General features: G+C 52.7%; 6 protein-coding genes across 6 annotated transcripts; 3 read left to right on the top strand and 3 right to left on the bottom strand.

Moving 5' to 3' along the window:
• Nucleotides 1-1920: 1920 nt before the first annotated feature.
• On the top strand, nt 1921-3685 carry COL26b_004476 (uncharacterized protein; the record flags this gene model as incomplete). The annotated part of the gene is made up of 4 exons (XM_053177352.1): nt 1921-2189; nt 2245-2272; nt 2346-3575; nt 3653-3685. 4 exons carry the CDS (start codon nt 1921-1923, stop codon nt 3683-3685), a joined length of 1560 nt encoding a protein of 519 aa, XP_053038711.1.
• A 3370-nt stretch (nt 3686-7055) lies between these two features.
• On the bottom strand, nt 7056-7406 carry COL26b_004477 (uncharacterized protein; the record flags this gene model as incomplete). The annotated part of the gene is made up of 1 exon (XM_053177353.1): nt 7056-7406. One exon carries the CDS (start codon nt 7404-7406, stop codon nt 7056-7058), a length of 351 nt encoding a protein of 116 aa, XP_053038712.1.
• A 3026-nt stretch (nt 7407-10432) lies between these two features.
• Nucleotides 10433-11658, top strand: COL26b_004478 (uncharacterized protein; the record flags this gene model as incomplete). The annotated part of the gene is made up of 2 exons (XM_053177354.1): nt 10433-10586; nt 10640-11658. The coding sequence occupies 2 exons, from the start codon at nt 10433-10435 to the stop codon at nt 11656-11658; spliced, it is 1173 nt and encodes a 390-aa protein (XP_053038713.1).
• A 3946-nt stretch (nt 11659-15604) lies between these two features.
• COL26b_004479 (uncharacterized protein) lies at nt 15605-17428 on the bottom strand (the record flags this gene model as incomplete). Its single annotated transcript, XM_053177355.1, has 1 exon — nt 15605-17428. The coding sequence occupies one exon, from the start codon at nt 17426-17428 to the stop codon at nt 15605-15607; it is 1824 nt and encodes a 607-aa protein (XP_053038714.1).
• A 1583-nt stretch (nt 17429-19011) lies between these two features.
• Nucleotides 19012-21257, top strand: COL26b_004480 (uncharacterized protein; the record flags this gene model as incomplete). Its single annotated transcript, XM_053177356.1, has 2 exons — nt 19012-19103; nt 19166-21257. 2 exons carry the CDS (start codon nt 19012-19014, stop codon nt 21255-21257), a joined length of 2184 nt encoding a protein of 727 aa, XP_053038715.1.
• A 4357-nt stretch (nt 21258-25614) lies between these two features.
• Nucleotides 25615-26727, bottom strand: COL26b_004481 (uncharacterized protein; the record flags this gene model as incomplete). Its single annotated transcript, XM_053177357.1, has 1 exon — nt 25615-26727. The coding sequence occupies one exon, from the start codon at nt 26725-26727 to the stop codon at nt 25615-25617; it is 1113 nt and encodes a 370-aa protein (XP_053038716.1).
• Nucleotides 26728-27004: the final 277 nt, after the last annotated feature.

Genomic DNA, 27004 nt, shown 5'->3' on the forward strand with positions numbered 1-27004 from the left:
GCCAAAGTCGAACCACAGTCGGCGGCTTTGGGGGGCTAAGCCACGGAGGTTGAGGCGTCGGGGTGATGCGTGGGGGGTGCTATGTGCGGGCGTTTGGGGGTTGGATCAATCGGTGAAGAAGAGTGAATGAATCCCGGGATTTGGTTTCCTCTTTTCTTTGCTTTTCTCGGAGGATGCCATTTGGGAAATTTGGGATGGGCATTGACATCCGAGCCGTGTTATCCTTTTAGAAGTTTTGAGCCCGCCGATGGATATTGCTGGAGGAGACGGCTCTTTTCGTGCTTTGAATGATTGACGAAGCGGCGGTGATCGTTGGTGGAGGGAGGGGGGAAGAGGCGTCCCAGGTCCGGGGCCAGGGCCGCTGTGGCGGAAGACCGGCACGGGGGGTGATTGGGTGGGAGCGGCTCGTTCCAGGGCGGCACCTGCTGGGGCGGGTGGGCGGTTGCAGTGGTGGGCCAGCCGAAGCTGTCAACCCGTGCCAAGCTTTGGGCGTAGCGCGTTTTTTGGGATGCTGGGTGCTGGGCGTGGTTGGGATGTTTGGCTTGGGACCTGGGGAAAGCTTCCCAGCTGCATCTCATCCGGTTGGTTGGAGGAGGGGTGGTACACTGTAGGGGGTGAGGCATGTGGGTAGTGAGACGTGGGCAGCTGTGAGAGAGAATTGAAGGAGGCCGCCCTTTTCCTTCCGTTGTCCTTCTGTTGTCTGGGAGAGAGGGTTAGGGGGCACATTGGGATACTCGTCCGCAACAGACGAGAAACATGTGCTTTTCGGGTTCTGCTGGAAACAGGAGAGATGGAGAGAGAGACAGACTCAGACTCGGGTCTCGCGGGCTGGGCGAAAAGTCATCTCGTTTGCCGTGCTTTTCTGATTTGCGGATAATATGCTGTTCCCATTGCTGAGTTTACTTTTTGGGGTTATTTTTATTCCATCTTGCTATCGGTGTTTTGATCAAATCATCCAATGCTGACGCAGTTCTGGACCACCCCTCTGATTGGGATAAGCTCCAGGGCAGGCCTGGGACACGTATCGTTATCCGATGTATTCAGCGGGAACAGTACTGCGTACAGCTTCTGTTCTCGGTGAAATTCGTCAGGGAGGCCTACCTTCGTTTCGACTTGGGACCCCGCTGTTGGAAAGTGCCTGCCCTGCCCTTCTGCATGGCTTGCATGCTGTGGATGTCATCGTCGATGATGTACCAGGTAAGGTAGGTAGGTAGCTCTGGTAGTGTTCGGCATGTACGTACCGGCTACACCGCACCTTCCCATGTACACTACTGACTTATTCGTAGCGTGCCGTCAGCGTTCCTGCCCCGCCTTCCGGCTTCAGGTTCGCTCAATCACCCCACCTGCCATTGCCTTTCTTGCCGCAAGCTACAAGCTTGCTACACGCACCACCACCACCACGGCAACGCAACCTCCCAACTTGCGTATCCAGCTTAGCTTTCCTGCCTTTTGGGTACCGGAGCTTGGGCTTCACCAGCGTACACACACTGCACACTGCAGAGTACCTTAGCTCCCATTCCACCTTATCCCGATCTGGCCCTGTCCTTGTCTGCCCCCCTGATGCACTGGACCTGGACCTGGCCTTGGACCTGGCCTGCGGCATGCAGTGCCACGCCCACGCCCGCGTCCAGCTGGCTTGGCTCCGCCGAGACTACTCGATGCCCTCCTTTCTCCTCTCTTCTCCCCTTCTCTCGCTCTCCCATCGCTCATAGACAAATCGTCCCATCCACTGCTGCTTGACAGTCTCGCCTCGCCTCGTCTGCCCAAAGCTCAGACTCAGCTACAGCCAAAGCTCCCAGCTCCGTCTTCTCTTATAAACGTCGTCCCTCATCCGCCTCTTCGACACCGTTCGAAAGCTGCTTCTCCTCACAACATTGCCCATTCAACTCCTCCTTCGTAACACCTTCTCGCCGTCTCAAAATGGTCCACCTCGCAACCGTTGCCACGCCCCCCGACTCGGGCTCCGAGGACTCGTCCTCCGGCCACCTGGCCCAGGTCATGAACAAGCTCAAGGACGTCCAGCTCAAGCTCGCCGACCACGAGGACTGCTACACCACCAGCGTCTACGGCTCCCGCTTCGCCAACCAGGACCTGCCCAAGCGGGAGATGCCCGAGGACGAGATGCCCAAGGACGTCGCCTACCGCATGATCAAGGACGAGCTCAGCCTCGACGGCAACCCCATGATGAAGTGAGCTCCCTCAGCCCTGTAACTTCGTACGCCAGAGATCTGACACGATAAACAGCCTGGCCTCCTTCGTGACGACATATATGGTGAGGACTGACAGCCGCCAAACCCCATGGCCCACCCCCGCATTCGACCTCCCACGCTGACCCCCACATCCAGGAAGATGAAGCTGAGAAGCTCATGTGCGAGTCCTTCCCCAAGAACTTCATCGACTACGAGGAGTACCCCCAGTCCGCCGATATCCAGAACCGCTGCGTCAGCATGATTGGCAAGCTCTTCCACGCGCCCCAGGGCGAGGGCGAGCACGGCGGCGCCGTCGGAACGTCCTCCGTCGGCTCCTCCGAGGCCATCATGCTCGGCGTCCTCGCCATGAAGAAGCGCTGGAAGAACAAGCGCCAGGCCGAGGGCAAGAGCACCGAGCACCCCAACATCGTCATGTCCTCCGCCGTCCAGGTCTGCTGGGAAAAGGCCACTCGCTACTTTGAGATCGAGGAGAAGCTCGTCTACTGCACCCCCGACCGCTACGTCATCGACCCCGAGGAGACGGTCAACCTCGTCGACGAGAACACCATCGGCATCTGCGCCATCCTCGGCACCACCTACACCGGCGAGTACGAGGACGTCAAGGCCGTCAACGACCTGCTCGAGAAAAGGGGTCTTGACGTCCCCATCCACGTCGACGCCGCCAGCGGTGGCTTCGTCGCTCCCTTCGTCGTCCCGGACCTCGAGTGGGACTTCCGCCTTAAGAACGTTGTCTCCATCAACGTCTCCGGCCACAAGTACGGCCTCGTCTACCCGGGTGTCGGCTGGATCGTCTGGCGCGCCGCCGAGTTCCTTCCCCAGGAGCTCGTCTTCAACATCAACTACCTCGGCGCCGACCAGGCCTCCTTCACACTCAACTTCTCAAAGGGTGCCTCCCAAGTCATCGGCCAGTACTACCAGCTCATTCGCCTCGGCAAGAAGGGCTACCGCGCCATCATGTCCAACCTCACCCGCACCGCCGACTACCTCTCCCAGTCCCTCGAGGTGCTGGGCTTCACCATCATGTCCCAGCGCTCCGGCGCCGGTCTGCCGCTCGTCGCCTTCCGCCTGCCCGAGAAGGAGGACCGCAACTATGACGAGTTCGCGCTGGCGCACCAGCTGCGCGTTCGCGGTTGGGTCGTGCCTGCGTACACGATGGCGCCCAAGACCAACGACCTCAAGATGCTGCGCGTCGTCGTGCGCGAGGACTTTAGCAAGAGCCGCTGCGACATGCTCATCACGGACATCAAGCTGTGCATGGGCCTGCTCGAGCAGATGGACCAGGAGAGCATCAAGCGCCAGCAGGACTTCATCCACAAGCACCACCTCACGAGCACCAAGTCGTCGCACAACCACCCAAAGTTCAGAGTTTGTCCCCAACCCCCCGTGCGCGAGAGGCGGATCTTGCTGACTGCTGGTTACAGAAGGAAAAGCACTCCCTGCAGGGTAAGACTGGCAAAACGCATGCCATCTGCTAAAGCGTTCCGCGGGTGTAGTCATAAAGACAATTTTGGACACGAGATTAATGATTGACATGACTTTTTGGATGAGTGACCGGTTGGTCGGTCGGGCTGGTTTTGGATAAAGGGGGAAAAGAGGTGGATTGCTATTGTTCGGAGAGTGTATTCTATATACAGAGTAGCATCTTAGAAATATGATGCGTTTTTGGCATCGATTGACTCTGCAGTCTCCTGCAAGGCTGATGACGACTTGGACTTCTCAACTCGGGGCACTCTACCTAGGTTACCTGCGTTTAACTGCAGCAACAGACGAAAGTCAAGGATGACAAGGATGACAAGGATGACAAAGATAAGGAATCTGGGGAGTATTGCTACGCCGGCGCATAAGTATTATGTTAGTTATGTTAGTTCTGAAAGCTTATTGCATATTAACAGTTTTGTCACCCCCGTCGTCTCTGTCGTCTCTGTCGTCTCTGTCCCTATCATCGTCGCTCTCGTCGTTGTTGTCAACCCTATTGTCTACTATGCCTACTACCTGCTCTGATAGCAAACCCCATCTGAGGCGAATGGCCCGTGTGAAATTGTCACTTCCGGAGACTCGTCGTCTCTCATGACTTCATCGAAGGCCAAGATTTAGTCTAGAGACAAACACCCGCAGGATACCAACACAAATTGAGGTTGCACTTGATAATTCTGAATTCTACTAATATATCCCTCCAATGTACCATGAGGGTGGCTCGCTTAGGGGATGTCCTCTCTGCCGTGAAGAAGTGTATATAAATCTGGCTTGCGTGCCATGGACAGTAACCAAGACACCACGAATGAGCACAGCCAGACCAAACCGACAGTAGTCACATTCGGCTCCAGTCGCTAAGGTCCTGTCTCACAAGCAAGCCTTGCTACAAGAAATGAAGTCTGAAGACACGCTGGTGGGTTCAACGAAGGTTTGAAGTTCGCTGTCCGGCCTTTTCTCCGCCGTATTCTGCACCGTCAATTTGTTGCGGATAAGGTCCTCCAATGCCTTGTTCATACAATCAAGATGGCTCGCTTAGGGATGGTCTCTCTGCCGTGAAGAAGTGTATATAAATCTGGGTTGCGCGCCATAGACAGCAACCGAGACACAACAAATCAAAGCCATACCCAACCGACAGTAGTCACACTAGATCCCAGTCGTTAAGGTCATGTCTCACAGAACGAACGAGGTTTGAAGACACGCAGCTGTTCTTGTGTTCAACAGCAGTTTGTAGTTTGCTGTCCAGCCTTTTCTCCGCCGTATTCCGCACCGTCAATTTGTTTGTCTGGACAAGATCCTCCAAGTGTGCCTTGTTCATTCAATTGACGTGGCTCGGTTGGGGCATGGTCTACCGCGAATGGTATATAAATCCGGCGTGCACGAGGCGAACAGAAACCAAGACACCACAATACACTTGGTGCACCGGTTAGGCTCCAGTCGGAAAGGTTCTCTCTGACAAGCAAGCCTGGATGCAAGGAGCGAAGTACGAAGACACGCTGGTGGGGCTGTGTTCAATAACGGGGTGAAGTTCGCTGTTCGGCCTTTTCTATGTTGTATTCTGGGGATGTATACGGCACGGAAGTGTTTGGCCTGGTGGAATCCTCTCTTGCCTGCGAGCACCTTTTCAACCTGCTCAACGAAAGCGACAGTGATTTTGACTTTGTTCTGGGTATGCAGAGACCTTAAGGCTCTCTGCCCGCTACACATTGCTGTGGATGGGAAGTCTACGATGTACCTGGATGCTTAATTTATATTGTCAAGGCCGCTTGCTGATGGCTTGTGGCGGAGCGACCGGTCACGCAGTGTATATAAACTTGGTGGATGTGTGATGGCTAAGAGAAAAGTTAAGAAGAAGTACGTGACCATTGAAATGATGGGGGTCTTTGAACTCCCATCCAAGGGTTGAGTTCAGGTGCTCTGCAGCGGCAGCTTGTTGGAAGGTGGATCTGACAACACGCGTGAATGGTGTCCCTTCCATGAATGAATATTCAGCAAATAAGTGGCAAGCAGCCGAGATGAAGAATGGTGAATGATAAGCAAAGAGATCGGCAAGTTCTCCACCGATTCAACGTGAGGCTCTGCTGGCATGGAAAAGTTGCACAAGGTAGCAACGGCCTGCTGTACTTGCAATCGGTCCAAAAGTCTCTATGCATTGTCTCTGCTCTGGCTGTTGAATATCTCGCGATATCTGGTGGTATTTATCCTTTGGCAAGCAGTATGCTGAACACGTGACGGGGGACGTGGCGACTGGCAATCACTATGGAACCACGAGATACATAGACATTCGGGGAAAGTTCCTGACTCTCTGAATTAAATTGCAGCCTTGGAGTTTAAGCAGAGATTCGATTCTACATCGCGAACTAAACTGCTCCGGACGGGCTCTTTTCGCTGCGGTTTATTGATCAATGTTTCAGCGGAATACCTCGGTATCAATGACAACCGATGTCTGCGAGCTGGGTATTGGACGGCATGTCAGGCGGCCTTTTGGCGTTGTCGCTGGTGACGAAGACGATACCTTCTCAGGACGTACCAGTTTCAAATTTCATACTCGACCGCTGCTACCACATTTGTGGGCTTCAGAGTCACTCGCAGGGCGCTGTTATTCTATTTATAGCACTAGCACTGGCACATGCCGACGGGGCGTTGAACCAGTAGTCACACGAAAGACTGGTGGTTGCGTCTGCACTTGGTGCCTTTCGGAAGGATCTCGATCTGCCGTTTGATGATACAGTCTATCATTGTAGGTCGATGATAATGAGGGGGCATCTGACTGGCAACACCCGCCGAGGCCAGAAAGCTGCGGCGTAGAGAGGTTTCGGCTCAATCGCTCCTGTGAGGAGATGAATACATCCAATATTATATCGGACGAGTAAACGGTGATGTACAGAGAGTGACCTAACTCTGTAGCATCACAAGAAGTTTGAAATGAGCTGGATCGTTGCTGAATACCACACCCTTGTTGTCACTGTACCTGGCCTCAAGGGCCTGATGCATTGGCCTCTGTGTTTCTCCATCAAACCGTAGCATACTGACTCAGTATTTAAACTGCTTGTTGCAGGTATTTTCAAAGGACGGCAGCATACTAGGTATTGGATTGAGTAGGTACTAGACTTGCGGTGCTGATTCTTCCCTCACCGCGACCATCGGATCGTAGGCCTCCCATCTGCCCTCACAAGCCCTTCTACACTCCTAGAATAAACTTATCTTAGCTTCAGTTTACTTAAGTACGTTCATCCGCGGAAGGCCCTGAGGCCACGTCTGATTAATAAAGAGCTCCATCACATTGACCTCGCGCCTGTAACTCTTTCACTTTGCTCGTGCTGCTCCGCTTCGCTGCGCGTTAGGAGCTACATTTTAAACAGCCCATCAAGCCGTTCAGGATTTACTACGGCAGATGGAATCGAACCATCGTCGAGCTTTGTCGCCATCCTCCTTGGGGCAGTTCGGTACGCGGCATCCCATCAGCCAGGTCTCAAACCACCAATCAAAGTGCGTCCACTTGTCTTCGCAAAACTCCCTCTGGTTCACGGTGTTGATGTCCCCAGTGAGTGCGTGGTTCGTCGACTGGAAGCAGTTCTGGTAGCAGTCGGGCGCCTGGTGGAGGGGCAGTGGCTCATTGTCGGGAATCTTGTTCAAGCCGCTAAACCGAGGGGAATTGTTCTTGGGGCCGCCCGCTGAGACGCTGACGGCAACCGTTGCGAGGACGAAAGTGGCACTAATCTTCATGGTGGTAGGTTGTGTGTGTGTTTTGGTTTACGTCCAATGGTAATGATGGTGGCGACTGTGAACTGGTTGTCGTTTTTATATGTAAGAGGAAATGCACTGAGTAGTGCTCAATGCTCATTAGCACCTCTCTTAATGGTTTGGGTTCCAAGGTTCGCAAAACTGACGAGAGCTCATAATACCATCAGTTCATTCCACAACAGCCTCAACAGGGTATCGCAAAAAGCCCAAATGATGGCTTAGACCTGCTTGTCCCTTTCTCTTCAACGGTCGAAGCAAGAAGATAACGAAAAGCAGCGGCGCGCGCTACAAACGGCCACCAACGGATCGTCTTTGAACAACTACATCCTCTCTTTCCATGTGAATTTTGGTCCTGTTCGTCGAGATATTGATACCTCTAAGATGGAATATTGTCCTCTCTTTCATCTCGTAATTCATCTGGTCATATGCCCATTCCTACACATTCGTTTAAGTGACCCCAAAATCAGAGAGAGTTCATTCAGGACAGGAGCTCGTCGGCTCTGACCTTGCTGAGTCGGACCCAGAGACAGGTGCTATTGCGGCTCTCGGTCCCCGCCCTGGTCCTGCTGAAGGCCGGCGGCACCGTGTGGCCGTTGGGTCTGATGGGCGGCGTGGGGGCGACACGAAAGACATGAACAACCAACACAATGACATAAATCGACACAAAACAATGTCTTGGAGAATCAAAAGAATACCTCGTGGGGCTGGGTATATCCACTACGACAAGAGAAACCTGTAGTCCCTTTAACCCGAAAGGGTTGAGATTGGGGTGTGTCCAAGTCAGTCTTTTTCCGATGTCATCCGGTCCATCTTGGAATTCAAACTTTACTTTTGTTCCCCATTCAACAAGGTAACGTTCATTTACGGCGGAACATTTGTGGGTTTCTGCAAAACACATCGGAGTTACATTTTCTTCCGATAACTATGCTGTCGATTCTCACTTGAGCTGAGCAAGCACTTTCCTTCTACGACAAATCGCAACCCAGCACCTCAGCAATCCGACAACATTACAATACATTTACTTTAACTCAAATCGACCGAGTGTTCTACTAATCTACCTTACTGAAATCACTTCGCTCTAATAAACATCTACAAAATGAAAGTCAGCATCTCTTTGCTTCTCGCTGCCATCGCTACGACTGTTAGCGCCGGCGGACCACACGGTTGGGGACATCCCAACCTGGACAAGATATCTCCAGACAAGCCCTTACCTCTTCACCAGCTGCCCGAGTGCTATCAGAGCTGCTTCCAATCCGAGAATAACGCCTACGGTGGCGGCGACTTCAATACAATCAGCCAAAGGGATTTTTGCGAGGACAAATGGGGGCATGCTAGCTCTTGGATGAAGACGTTCGGCCTTAGCTGTTCAATCAGGGAATGTAAGGATAGGGAGGATGGTAATCGGATGCTTCGCTGGTACAACTCGATATGTATGATCTAAAAATGGCATGTTCACGAGTCTTACGCCAGAGACATGCATGGGTGGAAAAACGGATAGAAGGGAAACACACAGTGCAGAATTACTGTCCGGAGCGCAGGCATTTTGCGCCGCAGCGGAAGGAGCGAGACCCGTTTTCTCTGGATGGATCAGAAAACCCAACTCAGATCCACACTTGTGGGTGCACTCAAATACCCATCAGCCACTGGTCAACGGAGCGCGAGACCTAAATCTACACACCGTGCTGCTACATGACCTTCTTCGGGGTGGGGTCTGTCATACCGGTGTTTACTTATGTAATATAAGACCACCCGCCGACTTCAACCGGCCATGAGCACCTGCCGGAGCTTGCAAAATCAACAAGTTTTAGACAGAAATGACGGAGAAGAAAATCGGAAAACAATCTAGAAGCATTGCGACGGTCCATACTTGTTTGTTATTTCAAAGTAGTGTGAAACGATTTTACGCCGTGTTTGGAATTCACCCCAAAGCGACATGTCACATACGCTCCAAGAACCCCCTAGGGCACTGAATTGCGTGCCATTTCAATATCTTCTGCCTAACCGTCCTTTAGAAAGTAACAGTCTCTCTTGAAGTAAGTGAAATTGGTGTCCAAGAGACGGGCACGTGGGCCTCGACGCTAAACATGATCTGGCAAGTGCGGTTGCCAGACGAGCTGACAGCAGTACAAAGTGGCAGCAGCAACTGGACTACGGGAGCGTAGCTCGAGGATGAGGAAGCATGGACGAGTCCTAAGTCTTTCTAAAAGTGACGGACAATATTCCTGAGAAGTATACCAATCTGCGACTCCGACCTCTGGCCTGGTTTCATGATGCTATTAATCGGAGGGTACGACAGTGGGAAGCAAGAAACCGAGAACGCTTGGAACCACAAAAAAAGACGTGTTGTGTCAAGGTGGTCGCTACATCGGAAAATATTCAGGAAAAATGACCGGTCAGTGGAATATATATACTAGAAGAAGGTTCAAAACATCAAGGACTAGTATCGTGACTGAGTTGTTGATATTGCCCCTGTCGGTATCCGAGTGCAGGTTCTTGTCGTGAAGCCAAATCCAGCACCGTCTGTCTACCTCTACATTTTGCTCGCTGGATAACTTATATTGGCCTGATACCCACCGTAAGCGTGGAATCCCAAGCTGCAGGCGGTCTGTCCCGGCGGCAGGTCGTAAGGCCTCGTGCAAAACGAGAAGGAAGGAGCCATCCGCCCAACGACGCTGCTCCTTCCTAGAGAGAATCGAGCTGCCCGTCCCATCCGCCTCGACCCACCCGCCCTCTCGGTATATCTCGACGTCTCCTCGACTGACCCCTCTTTTTCCTCTTTTCTCTTCTTCTTCGTGCTCACGATTACGGTATGCCCGCCCCCATCAAATGTGCGTTTTTATCGTTTTGCTAACTGTTACTAGAAAAAGACTGCTCCTCTTTTTTAGAAAATCGTACGCATTCTTGTTGCCCGCTTCCCGTCTTCCTGCCCTCGCTGCTCTCGTCGTCGTCGCCGTCCTTTTTCGTCCTTCCTCGTCCTGCGTCGTCCTTTGGCGTCCTTCTTCGACATCATGTCGTGGTCGTGGTTCAAGGAGGTGCTGGTGACGCTCGCAGAGCTGATCCTCGCCATCGGAGAGGTTATATGGCAGTGGTTGTGCGGTTGGGTGCCGGTTCTTCTGGTGGTCGACCTTCTCGGTCACTCGTTTGCTGTGCTCTTCGCCCTGCGTAGGTCATCGCTACTGTCCTCTGATTCATCATCTCTTCTAACTGTGTGTTAGTTCCTGGGATCATTATACCTTACTACACCCTGCCCGGCTCCTTTCTCGCGGTCACCTCTCATGACAAGAACGTCGCCTTCGCCCTCTTGGGTGTTTTTCTCTTCGTCCTAATGATGACTGCCGGCCCGCTTGCCCAGATGTGGCTTGCCGCGCTGAAGATTCGACACCGAGGTTTCCGTCCGCCTTCTGCCGCCGTCTTTTCGTTAAAGACAATTATGCAGGCCAGTGCGAGGCCCGCCCTCTCTGCCCACCTGCTCGCCAAAGGCCTCCGGCCCAACGCCTGCGACCGTTGCTCGCCAAGCCCCCGGGATCTCGAGGAGGGCCGCGCCATGATACACCTCGACCGAATGTATCATTGCGTTGAAAATTCTGGCAAGGAACTGGGCTGCATTCCGGTCCTTGACCACTATTGTTGGTGGTTGTGGGTCCCCGTGGCCTTGCCGACTATCAAGAGCTACCTCCTCTTCATGGTATGGATCGTGGTGTTCCAAACCGTGTCGCTGGGAATTCTGGCTTGGCCTTTGGCCATCTCGGCATGGCATTCGACCGCCTGGCTGTACGTCTTCATCGCGGCCTGCTTCCCATACATGCTGGTACTCGTCCTCGCCGCCCCCATCAGGAAGCAGTGGAGACGTCTGGCCTGTATGGACTCGCCCGGCAAGGAGTACGCACAGTATATCCGCCATCGACCTGCGCCCGCCTTCCCGATGTATGTCAAGCGGTCCGACGGGACGTATGCTCACCGTTTGATGAGCTACAATCCCTGGGATAAGGGAACCATGCTCAACCTGCGGTCTGTTCTCGGAGACAACATCTTGACCTGGCCCTTCTGGTTTGTCGTCCCCCGCCGTGTCCGTGACTACGGCACGGGCGAACAAGACTTGCCGCTGTCGTCCTGGTTCCTTCAAGACGTCCAGGATACGCAGGCTTCTGGTGCCTTTACTTTCGCCATGGCCGGTATCCCGCTGCAGACGCTCGACCCGGCTCGCCATCGACGCGGGTTCTCTTCGGAGGACTAAGCCCGTCGTCCTGGTCGCTGCCGCTGCCGCCGTCGTCGCCGTCGTCCGCCGTCTCCTCCGTCTGCTGCCGCCTCTTCTCTCGGTCTTCTCTTCTGGTCGCCTCTATCGCTAGGGCCTCTGGGCCAGACAGTTCCGCGCCGCCCATGCCCATAGATACGAACACCGCGAGCCGCCCCGGATAGGCTATTATTTTCTCTGCCCCGCCCCCCTTGCCCCATCCATCCACTTGCCGCCCTCCCAAGTGGTTCCCGAGGAGTCAACCTCATTAAAAAATCAGCCTGACATGTCGCACCTTCACGTTGGTGTCAGGTGTCAGTACCCAAAATCGCGATTCGGGGGAATCGAAGATGGGGAAACTGACGCGACAACGGATCACAAAGCAAATCAATCATCACATCACAAATCGATCCGTACTTTGCGAGCTATTTCATCCAGAAGCATTTTCAAGTTGTCAACCTTACTCCACGCTCGCGTCCCTGGCTAGTCAATACATTCGGCCTCGGACCTTCTCAAACAAGCATCAAAGTCATCATGGCAACACTACCTTGATGCTTCCGAGTCTCAATATCACTGGGGCACTTGAGACTCGACGACACACATCATATCCTTTGGTTCTCCTCGGGGCGGAGAGATCCTTTTGGAACATTCATTACTTCACTTCAACCCAGTACTTGCAACATCCTTTTCAGGTCCTGGGAGGTCGTCATCATACCCATGATCAACCATTCACATCACGGATTGTCTCTGGGGCAGGAGAGACAATCGATCCATCATCACCTTTCTTTCAACCTTGAGAAACATCTTCGCAAAATCAAACCACTTCATTTGAAACCACACTCCGACATCGAATTTGGCTGGCAAAGCTCGAACGCTAGTCACCTTCACACGGTACAGCGAGTCCATCTCTTCGTTGGGTACGAACAACCTTCTTCGATCGGCTACCCAACACGCATCTTGGAACAGGGTTGGCGACCCTTCCACAAGTCAGACCATCGGGTTACTTATCTCTCTCGGAGACGACAGATGCCAGAACTTCTCGCAAAACCTTCGCTTGGCGTGCTTGGAATAGTACTGGCACCCTATGTTCCTCAGCAGAGAAACTCTGGCAGACAGATCTCTGGGGCAGCAGAGATTGGTTCTTCAACACTTCAATCCTTCACACTTCTTCTTCTCTATGGGGCAGCAGAGACTACAAGATTTCACACAATCAGACTTTGATCTCTAGGGCAGCAGAGACATGTCGTTTCCACAACATCACACTTCTCTTCACACTACTCTTCATAATCTGGGCAGCTTCAAAGTTTCGACTCTATTTCATCATCCAGAATAATCCCTTCGAGGCTTTCTGTGTGGTATCTGGGGCAGCAGAGACACACACTACCATCCAACACTACTTCTCAATCACCCATCACGTCGTCCCTAGGGCGCAGAAACTTGACCTTTCTCATAATTATCGGTCAGACAACTCATCCTTGAGGCGGCAAGGATCATTCAATGTCACACCAAATTTGGACACACTTTCTTTGGCGGCAAAGATCCGAGTTCGCTCAGTACAACAAATCCTCAATTTCCCATCCTCGCGCTACTACGGGCGTGAATATGCAACTTCTCAGGCCTTTATTACACTGAAACCTTCTTCACTCTTCGTCTGTGGGGCAGCAGAGACCTTCTTTTCTCAACCCAGCTGAGGGCATTCCTCATCAATCTCCATACTCAACTCCTCTTGGCAGCAGGAGGCCCAAGATACTACGATTCCATCGTTGTGTTTGAAAATCACAAAAGCATCAATGTTCAACCAAAAACACCACATGAATTTCTCTGAGGCAGCAGAGAATTCTCCAAACCCTTTGCAGTGTTTTCAACGTCTTCCATGTTGAAAAGCCAAACAAACCAACCACATCAATCACATTGCAAGTCTCTGGAGCAGCAGAGATTCGCAAACCCATCAAACCCTACTTTCCCATCGTCTATGACGGCGAAAAACGACTTAGCCAATTTTGAACAACCCAAGTCATCATTGGCATCATCTCCTGGGCGGCGGAGATGTCACCCTACCCTACTCACACGTCTGCGCCTTCAACGCGGTAACAGAGCAGTCCGATTCATCAACATGCAACGATCGGCATCTTATTTGTGGCGGCAGATCAATACTCATACCATGCACTCTTCTGTGGCTCGTCTTCAGGCGGCAGAGACTTGGTCACTTGGACCCAATCACTCTCACTCTCCTGACTCGGCACTTTCTTGCCAAAGACTAGAACATGCATTCCTTTCCTTGTCTATGACATTTCCAAGACACTCAAACTTCAAACCAGATATCTCTGAGGCGGCAGAGATTTCGAGATTATTCATCTTCAACACACACACACACACACACCCATAACGGCATCAAGGCGAAACTGACTACTTCATCTCAACCAAACAAAGCAATGACAACATCTCTGAGGCGGCAGAGATTTCGAGGTTCTCCATCTTCAGACACCCACACACCCACACACACTCGCACGCAAACATACACACAATGGCGTCAAGGTGAGGCTTACCACTTTACCTCGACGAAACAAAGCGATCGCAGCATTTCTGGGGCATCAGAGATTCGCGATTCATTTGAATTAATCAATGGCTTCGTCTCAATTTCCTGGGCGGAAGTCATTGACTATTCTCAACACCACTCCTTCGTCACCTACACGACTGGCGGGTTTCATATTCATCCTTAGCCACACTTTTCATGACTCTGAGGCGGCAGAGTCATCCCATCTTCTACGAGCTTACTTTCATCATGGCAGCCAGTTCGAAAACCAGATTCCAAGATGTGCAAGGTTCGACACCATCACAGACTCGGCACCTTTAAGGTAGAGCAGCAAACCATGTTGCGGAACCAAGCTTCAGCTCAACCAATAGCATCCATGTTCAGCGTCTATCCCAAAGCAGACGCACCCAGTACGGTTGCACGATCCCCATGTCACCATCTGCAAGACCACGGTGAGACTAGGCGGCTCCTGGTACCTTGCGCGAGTACAGGAGGCAAAGCCCGACAATTGCTGCAGCCAGCGAGGAATCTGGAGCAGCTATCATCGGGGAAAGCTCAATACCAGAGCATTTCAGCTCGATTCGGCTGACCCTAGCAAGTAAATGGCAGCACTTTCGCACATTCTGGGCAATGTCAACACCACCCACGGCCTCTTCTCTGGAAGAACCGGATTGGCACAGAGAAGCGACTTTGACAGGAAGTCAATTCATCACCTACAGATGCCGTCTTCTTCCAAGATGGCACATCAAAAGTCCACCGATGGGACGCCCCACGGTCAACATCGGCTTGTCTGTCAATCATGTCGTTTGCACTACACCTCTAGAGGCTAACATTTCTCCAGGCACATTTTGCGGACGGCCGTGGCCTTCAGACCGAATTTCATTGAGGTACATTATCAAAGATGGCATTCTGACCACCTCTCACGCTTCCAAGGCTTGCTGCTGACATTTGAGAGATCATGGCAAGTAAAACTGGAATATTCACCTGCCAAAGCTATCACCTCCGGAAGGCCGAATCCAAATCGAGAGAATGGTAGTAGCAGATGGTTGAAACCGCGCAGGTACCGAAGGCCAGTATTAGCGCAATATCCCTAGGCATCGCTGCAAATCTAACAAGCTCTCCAACAGACACATGCGCATGTCATGGACCGATACCGACAAGCCCGAGTACGCTGCTTCAAGACCACAAGGCCCGCTACCTTCAAACCATGCCGAACCCCGAAAACAAGAATGAGCAGACCGCGGAGGGTGTATGAAGGACTTTGGATGGATGAAGGGCGGAAATGGACAGAGGGCTCTGCACAAGAGGAGGTCACAGGAGCGCATTGGCTACAGTGATGCGAGGGGCACGCAACACACGTGTAGAGCTACGAAAATGGGCAGTTTTTAGAATTGGGCTGTTCTTATTGGGTTCTTGTTACGGCGGTGTGAACTTCAATATACCTCTCTGATCCCAATCAAGGACGGTTTTGGTGATTTTCTCGGCCATTTCTTGGCCAGTAGTGTGCTCCCACTCGTCGTTCAACACCATTTGAAATGAAACATCGTCTACCAAATCTGCGGTGATTAGAGGGGTACTTTGAGACGAAATGTGCCGGAGTAGAAACCCCGCAACCTTCTCATCAGCTATTCCAATGATCCAGACAATCGCATCGTCATCAACTGTAATGATACCATCATTCTGTGTCAGCAAGCACTCCAATATCTCGCGCCTTTTCACCGCGTTCGAGGCCTCTCTCTGCATGATGCCCAGCATATCGACCGTGACGCGGTAACTCTTATCGGCAGGTTCCAATATCCTCCGAACTACCGTCATATTACCCATCCCAGCAAAGGTTTCAAATGCTTTCTGGGTGACTGAAATGGTGCGTGTCCTCGCCCAGGTCGTCATCAAAGCCGAAATACCTCCTCTTTCCTCAGTCTCTTCTGATCCACCACTCATCGCGAAGGCCATCCCTGACGTGATGATTCTCAATTCTTCACCCGCGCGATTGAGGATCAGAGACGCAGTCTCAGTACTACACCAATTGAACATGTAGTCGAAGCAATCCAGGCTGAACGTCAAATTTGGATGGTTCAACTCCAGAAGCTTTCGCATCATGCCCCCCGCTTCGACTATTGCTAGAGAGGCAGTCATTTCCGTGATGCAGAAAGTCTCTCCTCGCCTCAGTAGCTCCTCCACCTCGTCTAATCTGCCGCGGACGATGAGGGTCTTGAAAGCGTTGTCGGTCAGGGTCGGGAGTTCGAGGAGAAAGTGCCGCATGGCCGCGAACTGGCCTAGGTTTCGAGCAAATTCTGCTCCGAAGAACAGGAGCGATTGAAGTTCGTGGACAACTTGTACTTCGGGCTTGTTGTAGTCTGGGACGATGTCACTGCCAAGATCTGAGATGCCGAGTAAGGCATACACCATATCTCGGGGGTCTGTGGCTTGACTTTGGCGGAAGCTTCGTAAGAGTGTGTGAAGGTGCTTCTTTTGAGTATTGGCCTTCCGAGACGGACTCGGCATAAGGTCCAGGACCGCCTGGCGGTGGGGGTCGAGGTCGAGGCCGAGAAGCCCTGGGGCGACGGCGAAGGCGTGCGAGCGGATTGAGTGTTGTCCACAGCATATGGTAGCAGCTCTTGCGTTGGCTACTTCTTGAATGATCCAGATCCTATTGAACCATGGCTGGTGAAGTAGGGACGTAAGACCACAACGTTGAATGTCGGTCAGAGCGGCGTAGTCGAGATGATTCTTCTGCTCCACCTCAAGCCACTGTCGACTCAAGAGGTCAGTGTTGGTCCAGTCTGCCGGCTTGGAGACACTTCGTTGCAACTTCCCAAGGCTCTCCATGAGGACCTTCGTCTCGTACGTTGAGGGTCCTAGCCACACGAGAACCTGGTCAGCCTGTTTGTAGATGTCGCTCATCTGTCCAACTTGATGCCCTCGCTCCTGGAGATTCGTCTGGTCGATACAGATGGCGTCAACCCATAGAATCCTGTTCTCCTTGTTGCGGAGGTGCCCGAGAGCCGAGTAGAGGTTCTTGGTGACATGCAGAATCTTGCCATTCGCGGTGATGGTTTCGGACTGGTCGGTACTTCCCCAGGCGTATGACAGGGCCTCGTATGGCATGGCGCTGTCGGACTCAAGGCTTGCTTCGAAGATGTTGCATGAAATCTCACCTGCCATTCCTTGGTGGAGCATCAGTAGCCGGAAGGATCGCCCTGCAAGATCCAGCGGGCTGTACCTGAAGAGCTCCGTCATCTTGAGTGCGGAGTCGACAGAGTCCGTCGACTACTGAGATCTTTGACGAGTTTAGACGTCTCAGTGTTTCTTCCCCGCAGAATCGAAGACGATGACCATCGCGACTGGCATGCCAGGAGACGGCGAATGGACGCCTGGTCGGTTTGTACGACTTTTACGGGGACAATAACGATGGAGCAGGTCGGTTCGTTCTCTGTTGTGCTGCCTGCAGTGGTCATGCAGGTCAGACTAGCTGGCCAATGGGACCCCTGGTATTGTGATCCAACTGCCAGAGCCAGTCAGCATGCGTCCAGTGCTCCGGCATTGGATGAATCTCACCTCGAAGTCGAAATTGGGTCTCGTAGCAGCCCTCAAGGCGGACCGCAAGCTTCAACAAGGACTAGAGCTATCGCGTTTATTCGGGGTGGCTTCTGCAACATCGTGGTTCGGAACGCCCAAACGGGCAGCAGGGTATCAACAGTCGTCACGGATGGCCATCCACATGTGGTATTGGTTCATCGGAACCACGAGATCGTGAGAATTGGCGTATGTCTTCGTCGGGGTCCATCATCAAAGGGTCCGGATGGCATCGGCCTTTCATATGCTCGTGACTCGACTGGAGATGTTCCTGGAGAAACACAACCAACAGGAAGCCAGGAGGCCCTGCATCTGCGGTCTTCAGTGGAGTTCTCCAGCGGGGGAGGGGAACTCAGCAGCGGTGTGGCCGACGAGCGAAGAGCGCTAGAAGTGACAACCGGCAGGCACTGATTGGCGGACCTGCTGGTCGGATCCGGGGGACCGCCCAAAGGGGAATAGCGCTGCGTCAAACAGTGGCCGCGTGCCCCTCCACTACCTCCAGCCAGGTGCCTTGCCCCGTGATTTCCAGGTTTAGCTTTTGTTTTGTTCCCTATTCTGTGTAGTTTAGCAGTATCAAGGTGCAGTGCAGTCTAAACTTGGGCCCTTTCACATGTCAGCTGCCCAACCCCAAACGGACGTCACCATCTCACCTCTGTCCAGCAATTGAACCGAGCCACCGCAGTCGACACGGGACGCTTTTCGCATTGAAACATGTGCCGCCAGCACCCTGGCCCAAGACCCTCTGTCATGAGGCTCTTTGATTGCTGCTCTCCCTCTCACAGCAATCCTCTCTGACCACGAGAGCTCCCATCCCCGCGAGATCCGATCCGACACCATCGTCGTCCACTGCAGCTCTCCGCCATCGTCTTGTCATCCACCGAAAGCTTCCAAATAAACTCCAAATCCCTCCTTCGAAGCAGTCGATCCTTCGGGTGGCGGTCCGTGGTCCCAAGCCGTCCGTCGCTGCACTCGTCGCCAAGCGCTTTCCCGAGCCCGGTCACCTTGCCATGGCCTTTTAGTCTAAGGCTATCGCATTACTCGCGCTGCGCCGTCCCGTCGACTCGTTCGCCGCCAGCTCTTCTACCAGCCACGACCTCGTGGTCTGCCGTGTGCCTGTTGCTTGGTCAGCTCTCGGCTGCCCTCGGTGCTCCAGGCCCATAAGCTTGCAACGAAAACCTACAAACATTCGACGACATCCCTTTCCTTGATTGGAACTGCTGCCCTCGACACAGCATCTTTCAGTCGCCATGATCGACCACGTCCTCGGACGGCCTTCGGTCAAGTCGCGCCGACTCCAGGTGCTGGCCGTCCTGGCCTTCTGGTCGGCCTACATTTTCAGGTACGAGACACATGTCCTCGGAGACCCAATGGTGGAAATACGGCTGACAGTCATCTTTGCAGAGGTCATCCCCATGGCCCTCCCTTCATGCGCTTCCTCTCCAAGCTCACGACAAAACGACTTACAACATGGCAGATAGTCGTTGCCACCATGCTCTACCTATACGCTGCACGTAACTTCAGCACCCTACTCGGTCTCGCGAGTCCCGAGCCCATGTCGAACATGTACGATGCCACCTACTTTCGTGCGACGTGGGTCTTGACTGCGCTTGACGCTGGTTTCTGGACGGCCATGAAGATCCGAGCCAAATGGTTGCGCGACCTTGCCAGCATTGTCTTCTCCGTGTTCTACATGTTTGCCGCCGAGAAGGCCGACGAGAAGGTCCGGAAGGTCCGAGGTATGCTTACTGTAGAGCACTTGCGGGTCTCCTGGAACAAAGGGACCACGCCGTACTTGCGCTTCTTCCAAGGTCTAATGCGACCTCGCTTTTCCCGCTGGCCGCCCCGCGCGATCCGCATTCCGCGCCCAAACGGCAGTGATTATAAGGAGCCAGTATCCGCATGGCTCTACTTCGACGGCCCGCTGACGGACCTCGCGAGGCACAACCGAATCATCCTCGATATTCCTGGTGGAGGATTTGTCGCTATGGATCCTCGATGCAACGACGACAAGCTGTTTGCCTGGGCTGCGAAGACTGGACTTCCAGTGTTGAGTTTGGACTACAAGAAGGCCCCAGAGTTCCCGTACCCGTATGCGCTCAACGAATGCTTCGACGTCTACACCACCATCATCCGGAGCAAGGGAAGATGCATTGGCATGTCCGGAAAAGAAACGCCTCGCGTCGTGCTCACAGGCGACAGTGCTGGAGGAAACTTGGCTACTTCTACGACGCTGATGATCATTGAGCGAACGTCGGCCCCGATGCGCCGTTACGTGAGCACTGGAGATCTGCCCCTGCCTGATGGATTGGTGCTGTTCTACCCCGGTCTCGACATGAACATCGGCAACTGGATGTCGGACGAGCAAATGTCACTGATGAAGGACAGGAAGATGAGGGCTACGAACAAGTCTATTATAAGACGAAAGAGCATGCAGTACAATGACCTGGTTGGCACTCCACACCAGACCGACGACGAAGAGGAGAGTGCCTCCAAGCAAACGACGGAGCTGACGGCGAAGGAAGTTGAGATTGCGTCTTCGCAGGCCCTTGCAAGTCCGCACCCGGAGTACTCGCACAGTGGCCCTCAGGCCTTGTCCAACACGCAATTATCGTCGCAGGATGCCAAGCGCAAGCAGAGCACGTCGCATCATTCAGAGCCTCTACGAACACGTCTTGCCATGTCCTCCATGATTTCTTACTTCAACGACCGCGTCCTCACTCCTGAGATGATGCGTGCCATGATCATCTTGTACATCGGCCCTCACAACCGCCCCGACTTCAGTCAGGATTATCTGCTCTCGCCTGTTCTGGCTCCGGATTCTCTCCTGGCCCGTTTCCCCAAGGTCTACTTCCTAACCGGCGAGCGAGATCCCCTGGTCGACGACACGGTCATTTTCTCTGCCCGCATACGCAAGGTTAAGGAGGCCATGTTCGACCAGGCCCAAGCCGAGAGATCCGACTTTGGCGACGGCTATGAGCCTGTTTTCAACGCGAAGGACGTTGCTGTGGTGACGCTGATACCAGGCATCTCTCACGGTTTCCTCCAGTTCCCAACGGTGTACCCGCCAGCTTGGAAGCTCATCGACAGATCAGCCGAATGGATTCAGGATAGTTTTGCTCACGCCGACGCCGTTCGAGAGCGTGAAAGTCGCGGTCGTCGCCGCGTGGGAGGACAGGCGACGAACGGCAACTCACAAGGAAGACATCACACCCGCACCGAGTCGAGCGGCGATGAGGACCGGCCTCTTGAGATCAGCATGACTAGAGCGAACCGAAGCAAGACATTAACAAAAGAACCTCAGCCAATGCAGGAAGGCGAGTCACTTGTCGAGAAGGTTGAGGCTAGCAACGGGAAGAAGAACGGTAGGGCCAGGGGCGCAAGTAAGAGCACAGGCGCGAGCCTGGTTAAGCTTAAGAGTACAGATGATCTACTTGGAAGGCGCATGCAAGGCCTGGCTGGTGGGTTGACTGGCGTTGGTGGTGAGCATGATTGATGACTACGGGTGTTCGAAACAGGCGCGTGGTGACGAGGTGTTCTGGTACATGGTTCCTTTGTATGGAGAAATATTGGGAGGTCTAGAATGTCTGTAGATTGGATTCGCCAACGAAACTGTACACACATCAGAGTAGGATCAAGCCTTATAGACATGACAAAACCCAACGCATCCCATTCATTGTCCTTAATTAAGAACGGCACTGACCTGGGAGCGTCCAATATTGCGAGGGGGTGTGAATCGTCAGGCTCGCTTTCGTAGGCTGGGTAGTAATTGCGAACATGTGCGAGAGGCCTTACGCTATACTGACGGAAGCTTGGCTACATGTCGAAGATATAAATTCACCTTATCTCCTGCACTAGAGAATAAGAGGGTCAAGGAAATGGAAGATCGGAACGTAAATCATTCGAAGAAGTATGAGACCAGCCAGGTCCATCCAGCCTTGGAGTCGAAGGTGACGTGCCCTGACCCAAGCGCAACAAGACGTTTGTTGAATGAGCCTTAGAGGTTCAGGGTCGATTGCGTATACATGGAATACGTCACAGGAGACGCAGAAAGACGACACTCCCAATCAAATGGTTAGTTTGGTTGACCGGAACTGACCGCAGCATGCGGCAAAAGGGGCACCAGCATATATGAAAGCCAGGTGTTTCCATTGTTGAAGTTCCAAGTTTGCCGGGTTATGGTCACCCAACGAGGCAAAGGACAAATCCACCAAAGCAACTTCAATCCATCCCACTCTTTGGCTTCTGTGGCTTCTGTCCTCGGGTGATTCATACGGCATTGCAACACAAAAGCCTCGACTCTCAAGCACGATGATCCAGCTGCTGGAACATAGTCCAAGACCACTCACCCTATTCTCCACCCATAGTCTATGTGAAGAGACTTCATCACGGTGTTTCTGTGCTTCTGGTACTGGGTTTTCTTCAGTCACGAATACCGAGCCTGGTTCATGCTATACACCTTTCGAGGTGTCAACGATTACCATTGCTATCCCAACTTCCAAGAGTGGCAACCCGACGATAGTTCCGTGCTGGAGAAAGCCATCGGCGACAGGTCATAATTCGAACAACTAGGCTGTATAAATTAAATGTAATCATTAGCTTCTTTAGCCGTCGGAATAATAGGGTGTGATGACCCTAGTTCATGAAATTGGTCATCATTTGATTAAGGTACCCTCCTGGGGAATCTCACAATCTCACAAGCAGCACATTATTGGGGATCGGATCAACAACAGATGGCGTCTAAGTATCTCCTAAAAGTGGTTTTCATCCCCGCCTCCAGAGTATTCTGCCCATGTTCTGAACTCGGCGCCCTTACAATGATGTTAGATCTACCGAAATGGTTTGATACCCTCGTAGGAGTGGATGTGCACATGCGTACAGTCACACAACATGAATGGAATATCTCGGTCTATGAAGCAAGTGGTTTCTCGTGGGTGGTGTTCGAGATTGATGGCGGTCATTACTGCCATTTTATAAGACCTGTAGTCTAAATCACCCTTGCGTCGCCTTCCTATATTGTCACGGATGTTGAGTTGTGATTGGCTATGAGGGTAGTATATCTCACTTGCAATTTGCTGCGACGGTGGGATGACGAAAGACGAATGTGGTCCTCTTCCTCGCTATTGATTTTTCATCGTCTTCATATACGGCGTATTGGCCGATTTGATGCAGAGGGGGCCCTTCTTGAACTTGAACGTTCTCAAAAGCCTTCCTAAATCGTGCAACAACGTCTGGGGCGCCTCAGTAATAGTCGACGAACGGGCAACTTCTTGGTGTCACTGGTGTATCTTGGGCTTGGACTCGCCATCTATGATTCTACCTTGCTTCATGTTCTACAACATATTGTTATGTCGCTCCCCGTGGACACACATGGTCAGAACCGTCCGCGTGTTGAGACAAATCCGACATGAAAACCTACTTAAAGGTACGAAGTAAACTTGAAGCTTGGACAAGAACAGGAACCGATAATGAAGCGATAGACCGCCACAGAGTTCAAGAAAATCATGATCACTTTGTTCTAATACGTTATTTCAATGCGTTTTCCAGTGCGTTGGAAATGACACGTTTCCTCTCGCGGCCTGTCATGTAAAGAATACCGTATGAATACCTCAGAACTAGGCGTACAGGAAGAGAATATCGTGTTCAAAGCCGAGCTCACAGTCCCTCAAAATTGACACTTTACTATGGCAAATTGGCAATCATATTCCTTCGCGTTCGTTGCTGATGGCATATACATAAGCAACCTAATGGATGTTTGGTTGTGTCTGATCTGAGTAGCACAGCTCATGCCTGTGCCCAGATGTTGGGCCTCATCGTGGGGCCTGCTCGGTCAAATGTTTTGTATATAAGAAGTCCCATCAGCTCAGTCGCAAGAAAGAAAGACACAACAAATGGAGAACGGGTATCCACTTGTGAATAAGTCTCATAAAGATTTTGGAACCGAAGATCAGATTGACCTTCAGCTAAGAGAACAGAGTCGTCTTCCAGATCTTGCAGTCAGTTAATGCACTGCATTATGCATACTGCGCGGAATATGCTACAACGGACGATACCAGACAAGAAAGGGTAAATGAAGTCTACTATAGATGGGTGCGACCTGCTGATATAAACCGCAGCTTGTCCTACATGCGGCAAATGTGACACAAGAAGGGAGATACACGAGAGATAACAGGGCAGTAACCCGATGGCACCACGCTGACTAGTGTGAGGTTTACTTGACGGAGGGACGGACGGTTTGGCGTGATGAGAGACATGTGCAGTATTGCGTCCCTTCACGCTATGAGTTGGTGCCTTAAGAGTTGCTCTCAAGATCGAGAGTCAAGAAACGTTCCAGAATAATGTGTCTGCTCCCGGAGCACAGGAGACACTATCTGTTGAAGAGATCCCATAAGTCGAAGGCACCCAGTTGCTCCTGTTTACTACGGTCATTAGAGCACGCCGTCAGAATCTAAAAGGGGGCGTCGAGCGGTGCTTGCAACAAGCTTTTGGAACGAAGCCTGAAATCCGGAGCGTTGTTTAACTCATGGGGTCTGAGCACATTAATCATTGACAGGGCTGAGCCGAAGAACGCTGGATACAGGTAGTGAAACGAAAATGGATCCCTCGCCTTTCGAGGTGTTGATATAATATGAGAAAGAATAAACCTCTCCAAAACAGCCGCAAGCTAGGAAGGATAGCCAAGGATCCTTCTGGAAACCCTTCTGGACACGCCGAGTTGCCCTGACATGTGACGTCACGAGAGATATACACAGCATTGCATGTTATGATGTTCATTCAAGGTATAAAGGAGGGCCCTGAGATATCTTACAAGGTCTGGAAGCAAGCCCGAATCGAAGGACTACGACGAAGGAACTCTTGGAACACAAGGCCTCCAATGGGTTCATGAGTGATGCCTGCAAGCGAAGACCGCGGAACAAGAATGGACTCCACGCATTTCAAGCACCAACAGAATGCGAAGCAGAATAATCAGCTGACAACAGAACCACAAGCTGGGGAAAGTCTCCAGGTGCTTCTAAGTGATTGGAGGACAGTTCTCGGTGGTCTCACATGGCGGCTTCCTGGATACTTGCTCCTGTGTTTTCCTTGTCACCAACTATCAAAAGCTACCTGATTTTGCTTGTTTGGCCGTTGAGATCTGTATCGCCGGCGCCATCAGCTTTTATATGCGCTCGAAAGCTCTCGCGCGGGGTTGGTGGAGCACGTTGCTAGCCATTCTGACGGCCTTCGAACTGCCGCATCTGCAGGGTATAAAAGACATTTGACCAACCAGCAACTTAAGTGGCAGACCGAACAAAATGTGTCTGGATCACTTCGTCTTTGGAATCGAATTCGCCTATGGTTCATTGGCGGTACGTTCATCAACCGACGCGATCTGTGATCACGACGGCTACGGCAGAACTTCGGCGAACGTCCGTATGCGAGCGGACTAGGTACTCGACGAGGTGGAAAGGTCGAGGGCGAAGGAAAATGAGAGACGATGACCGCACTTTGATTCTAGGCTCGGAATATTTGAGGAGCTTGGAGCTGCCAAGGTGTCGATACTGACGAAGTAACGACGATAACGTCAAGGATAACAATCATGAGAATCTGGGGAACGCTCAGGAGGACACCGACAACAGCATCAACGACGACGATGATGGCGAAACCAAGAACGACGAACCTCACAAAGTCAGGAATGGCAACAACGATATCAAGGAGCCTTCACAAGAGCTAGAAGAACCAAATACGAAGCCGTCCTTGAATGTGTTCTATTGCAAGCCGGTCATCCTCTTTCCAGTCAAGCCTCAGGTCGTATTCAAATTGTCCCACCAAGACTCGGAGAACGCCAAAATCCATTCCCAAAACTATTCAAATCACAAACCTCTCTTTTGCGCCGCGAGGCTTTCCATTCTTTCCTCCAATGCCAGCACGGCCTTATGCCTAGAAACAACCGCCTCAATCTCCTTCTTCAGCTGCGTCTTCCGCTCCTCAGAGCACCAGCTGGCCTCCACCGACCCAACCGCAATGCCCTCCCACTCCTCCATGGTCAGCTTAAACGCCTCCTGCACCGCAAAGTAGTTCTCCAGAATGTACCCGCCAAAGTACGCCGGGTCGTCGCTGTTGATGCTGAACCGCACCCCCTTATCCAGGAACTCCCGGATGGGCAGCTCCTTGATCTCTGTCACGCCGCGCAGCACGACGTTCGAGATGGGACACAGGCTGAGCAGCGTCCTGGTCTGCGCCAGCCGCGCCATGAGGGCCTCGTCCTCGTTCGACCGGCGTCCGTGGTCGACGCGCTGCACGTCCAGGTCGTCGAGCGCCGAGACCACAAACGCCGCAGGGCCCTCCTCCCCCGCGTGCGCCGTGCGCCGGACCCCCGCCTCCCGGGCGGCGTCGTAGATCGGCTTAAACATCTTGGGTGGGTACGGCGCCTCGCTGCTCGACGCGCCCACGCCGGCGATGGTCCCGTCCGCGAAGTGGCCCGCATCCTTGGCCTCGAGGAACATGCGCAGGCCGTCCTCGACGGGGCAGTGCTTGAGGAAGCAGACGATGTACTCGATCGTCATGCCAAAGTCGGCCTCAGCGCGGCGGCGCGCGCGAACGAGGCCCTCGACGACAGTCTCGTACGAGACGCCACGGCTGGTGTGCGCCTGGGGGTCGAAGAAGACCTCGGCATGGCGGACGCCCTGCAAGTTTGCCTTTTCAAAGTAGGCGTACCCCAGCTTCTCGAAGTCTGTGACGGTGAGAAGCACGGAGAATCCGATAAAGTAGTAGTGCAAGAAGTCGTCAAGGGACGTGAAGTTGCGGTACCGCTCGTACAGGGCCTCGACACTCGCGAAGGCCGGATCCTTGTCAGAGGGCAGGGAGATGTTGTTCTGTTCGGCGAGGCGGAACAACAGCTCAGGCCCCAGCGAGCCCTCGATATGTATGTGGTGCTCGCATTTGGGTAGATCGACAAGGAAATCGTGGAGCTTGTCGTTGCACATTCTGCGTAGACTCGCCTTTCCCCCTAGGCTGAAAGGTGATGGATGGGTAAGTCGGCTTGAGAGGCTTGCAAGCTGCTGCTGTTGCTGCTGCTGTGAAGTCGGCGCCCAAAAAGGTTGATGCGGTGGTGTGTGGTGTATAATGGGATGTTTCACCTCGAAAAGTTTGCCCAAGTGTCGACGTTTCTGCCTTTGTCGTTCACGACCAAAATAGATCCTGTCGAAATTCTAGAAGTATTGAAGACGAACGCACGGCTTGGTGCCTCTTTTGGTCTTTTTG

The sequence above is a fragment of the Colletotrichum chrysophilum genome (assembly GCF_026319265.1).
Source record: "Colletotrichum chrysophilum strain AFK26 chromosome Unknown scaffold_27, whole genome shotgun sequence".
NCBI classification, from domain to species: domain Eukaryota; kingdom Fungi; phylum Ascomycota; class Sordariomycetes; order Glomerellales; family Glomerellaceae; genus Colletotrichum; species Colletotrichum chrysophilum.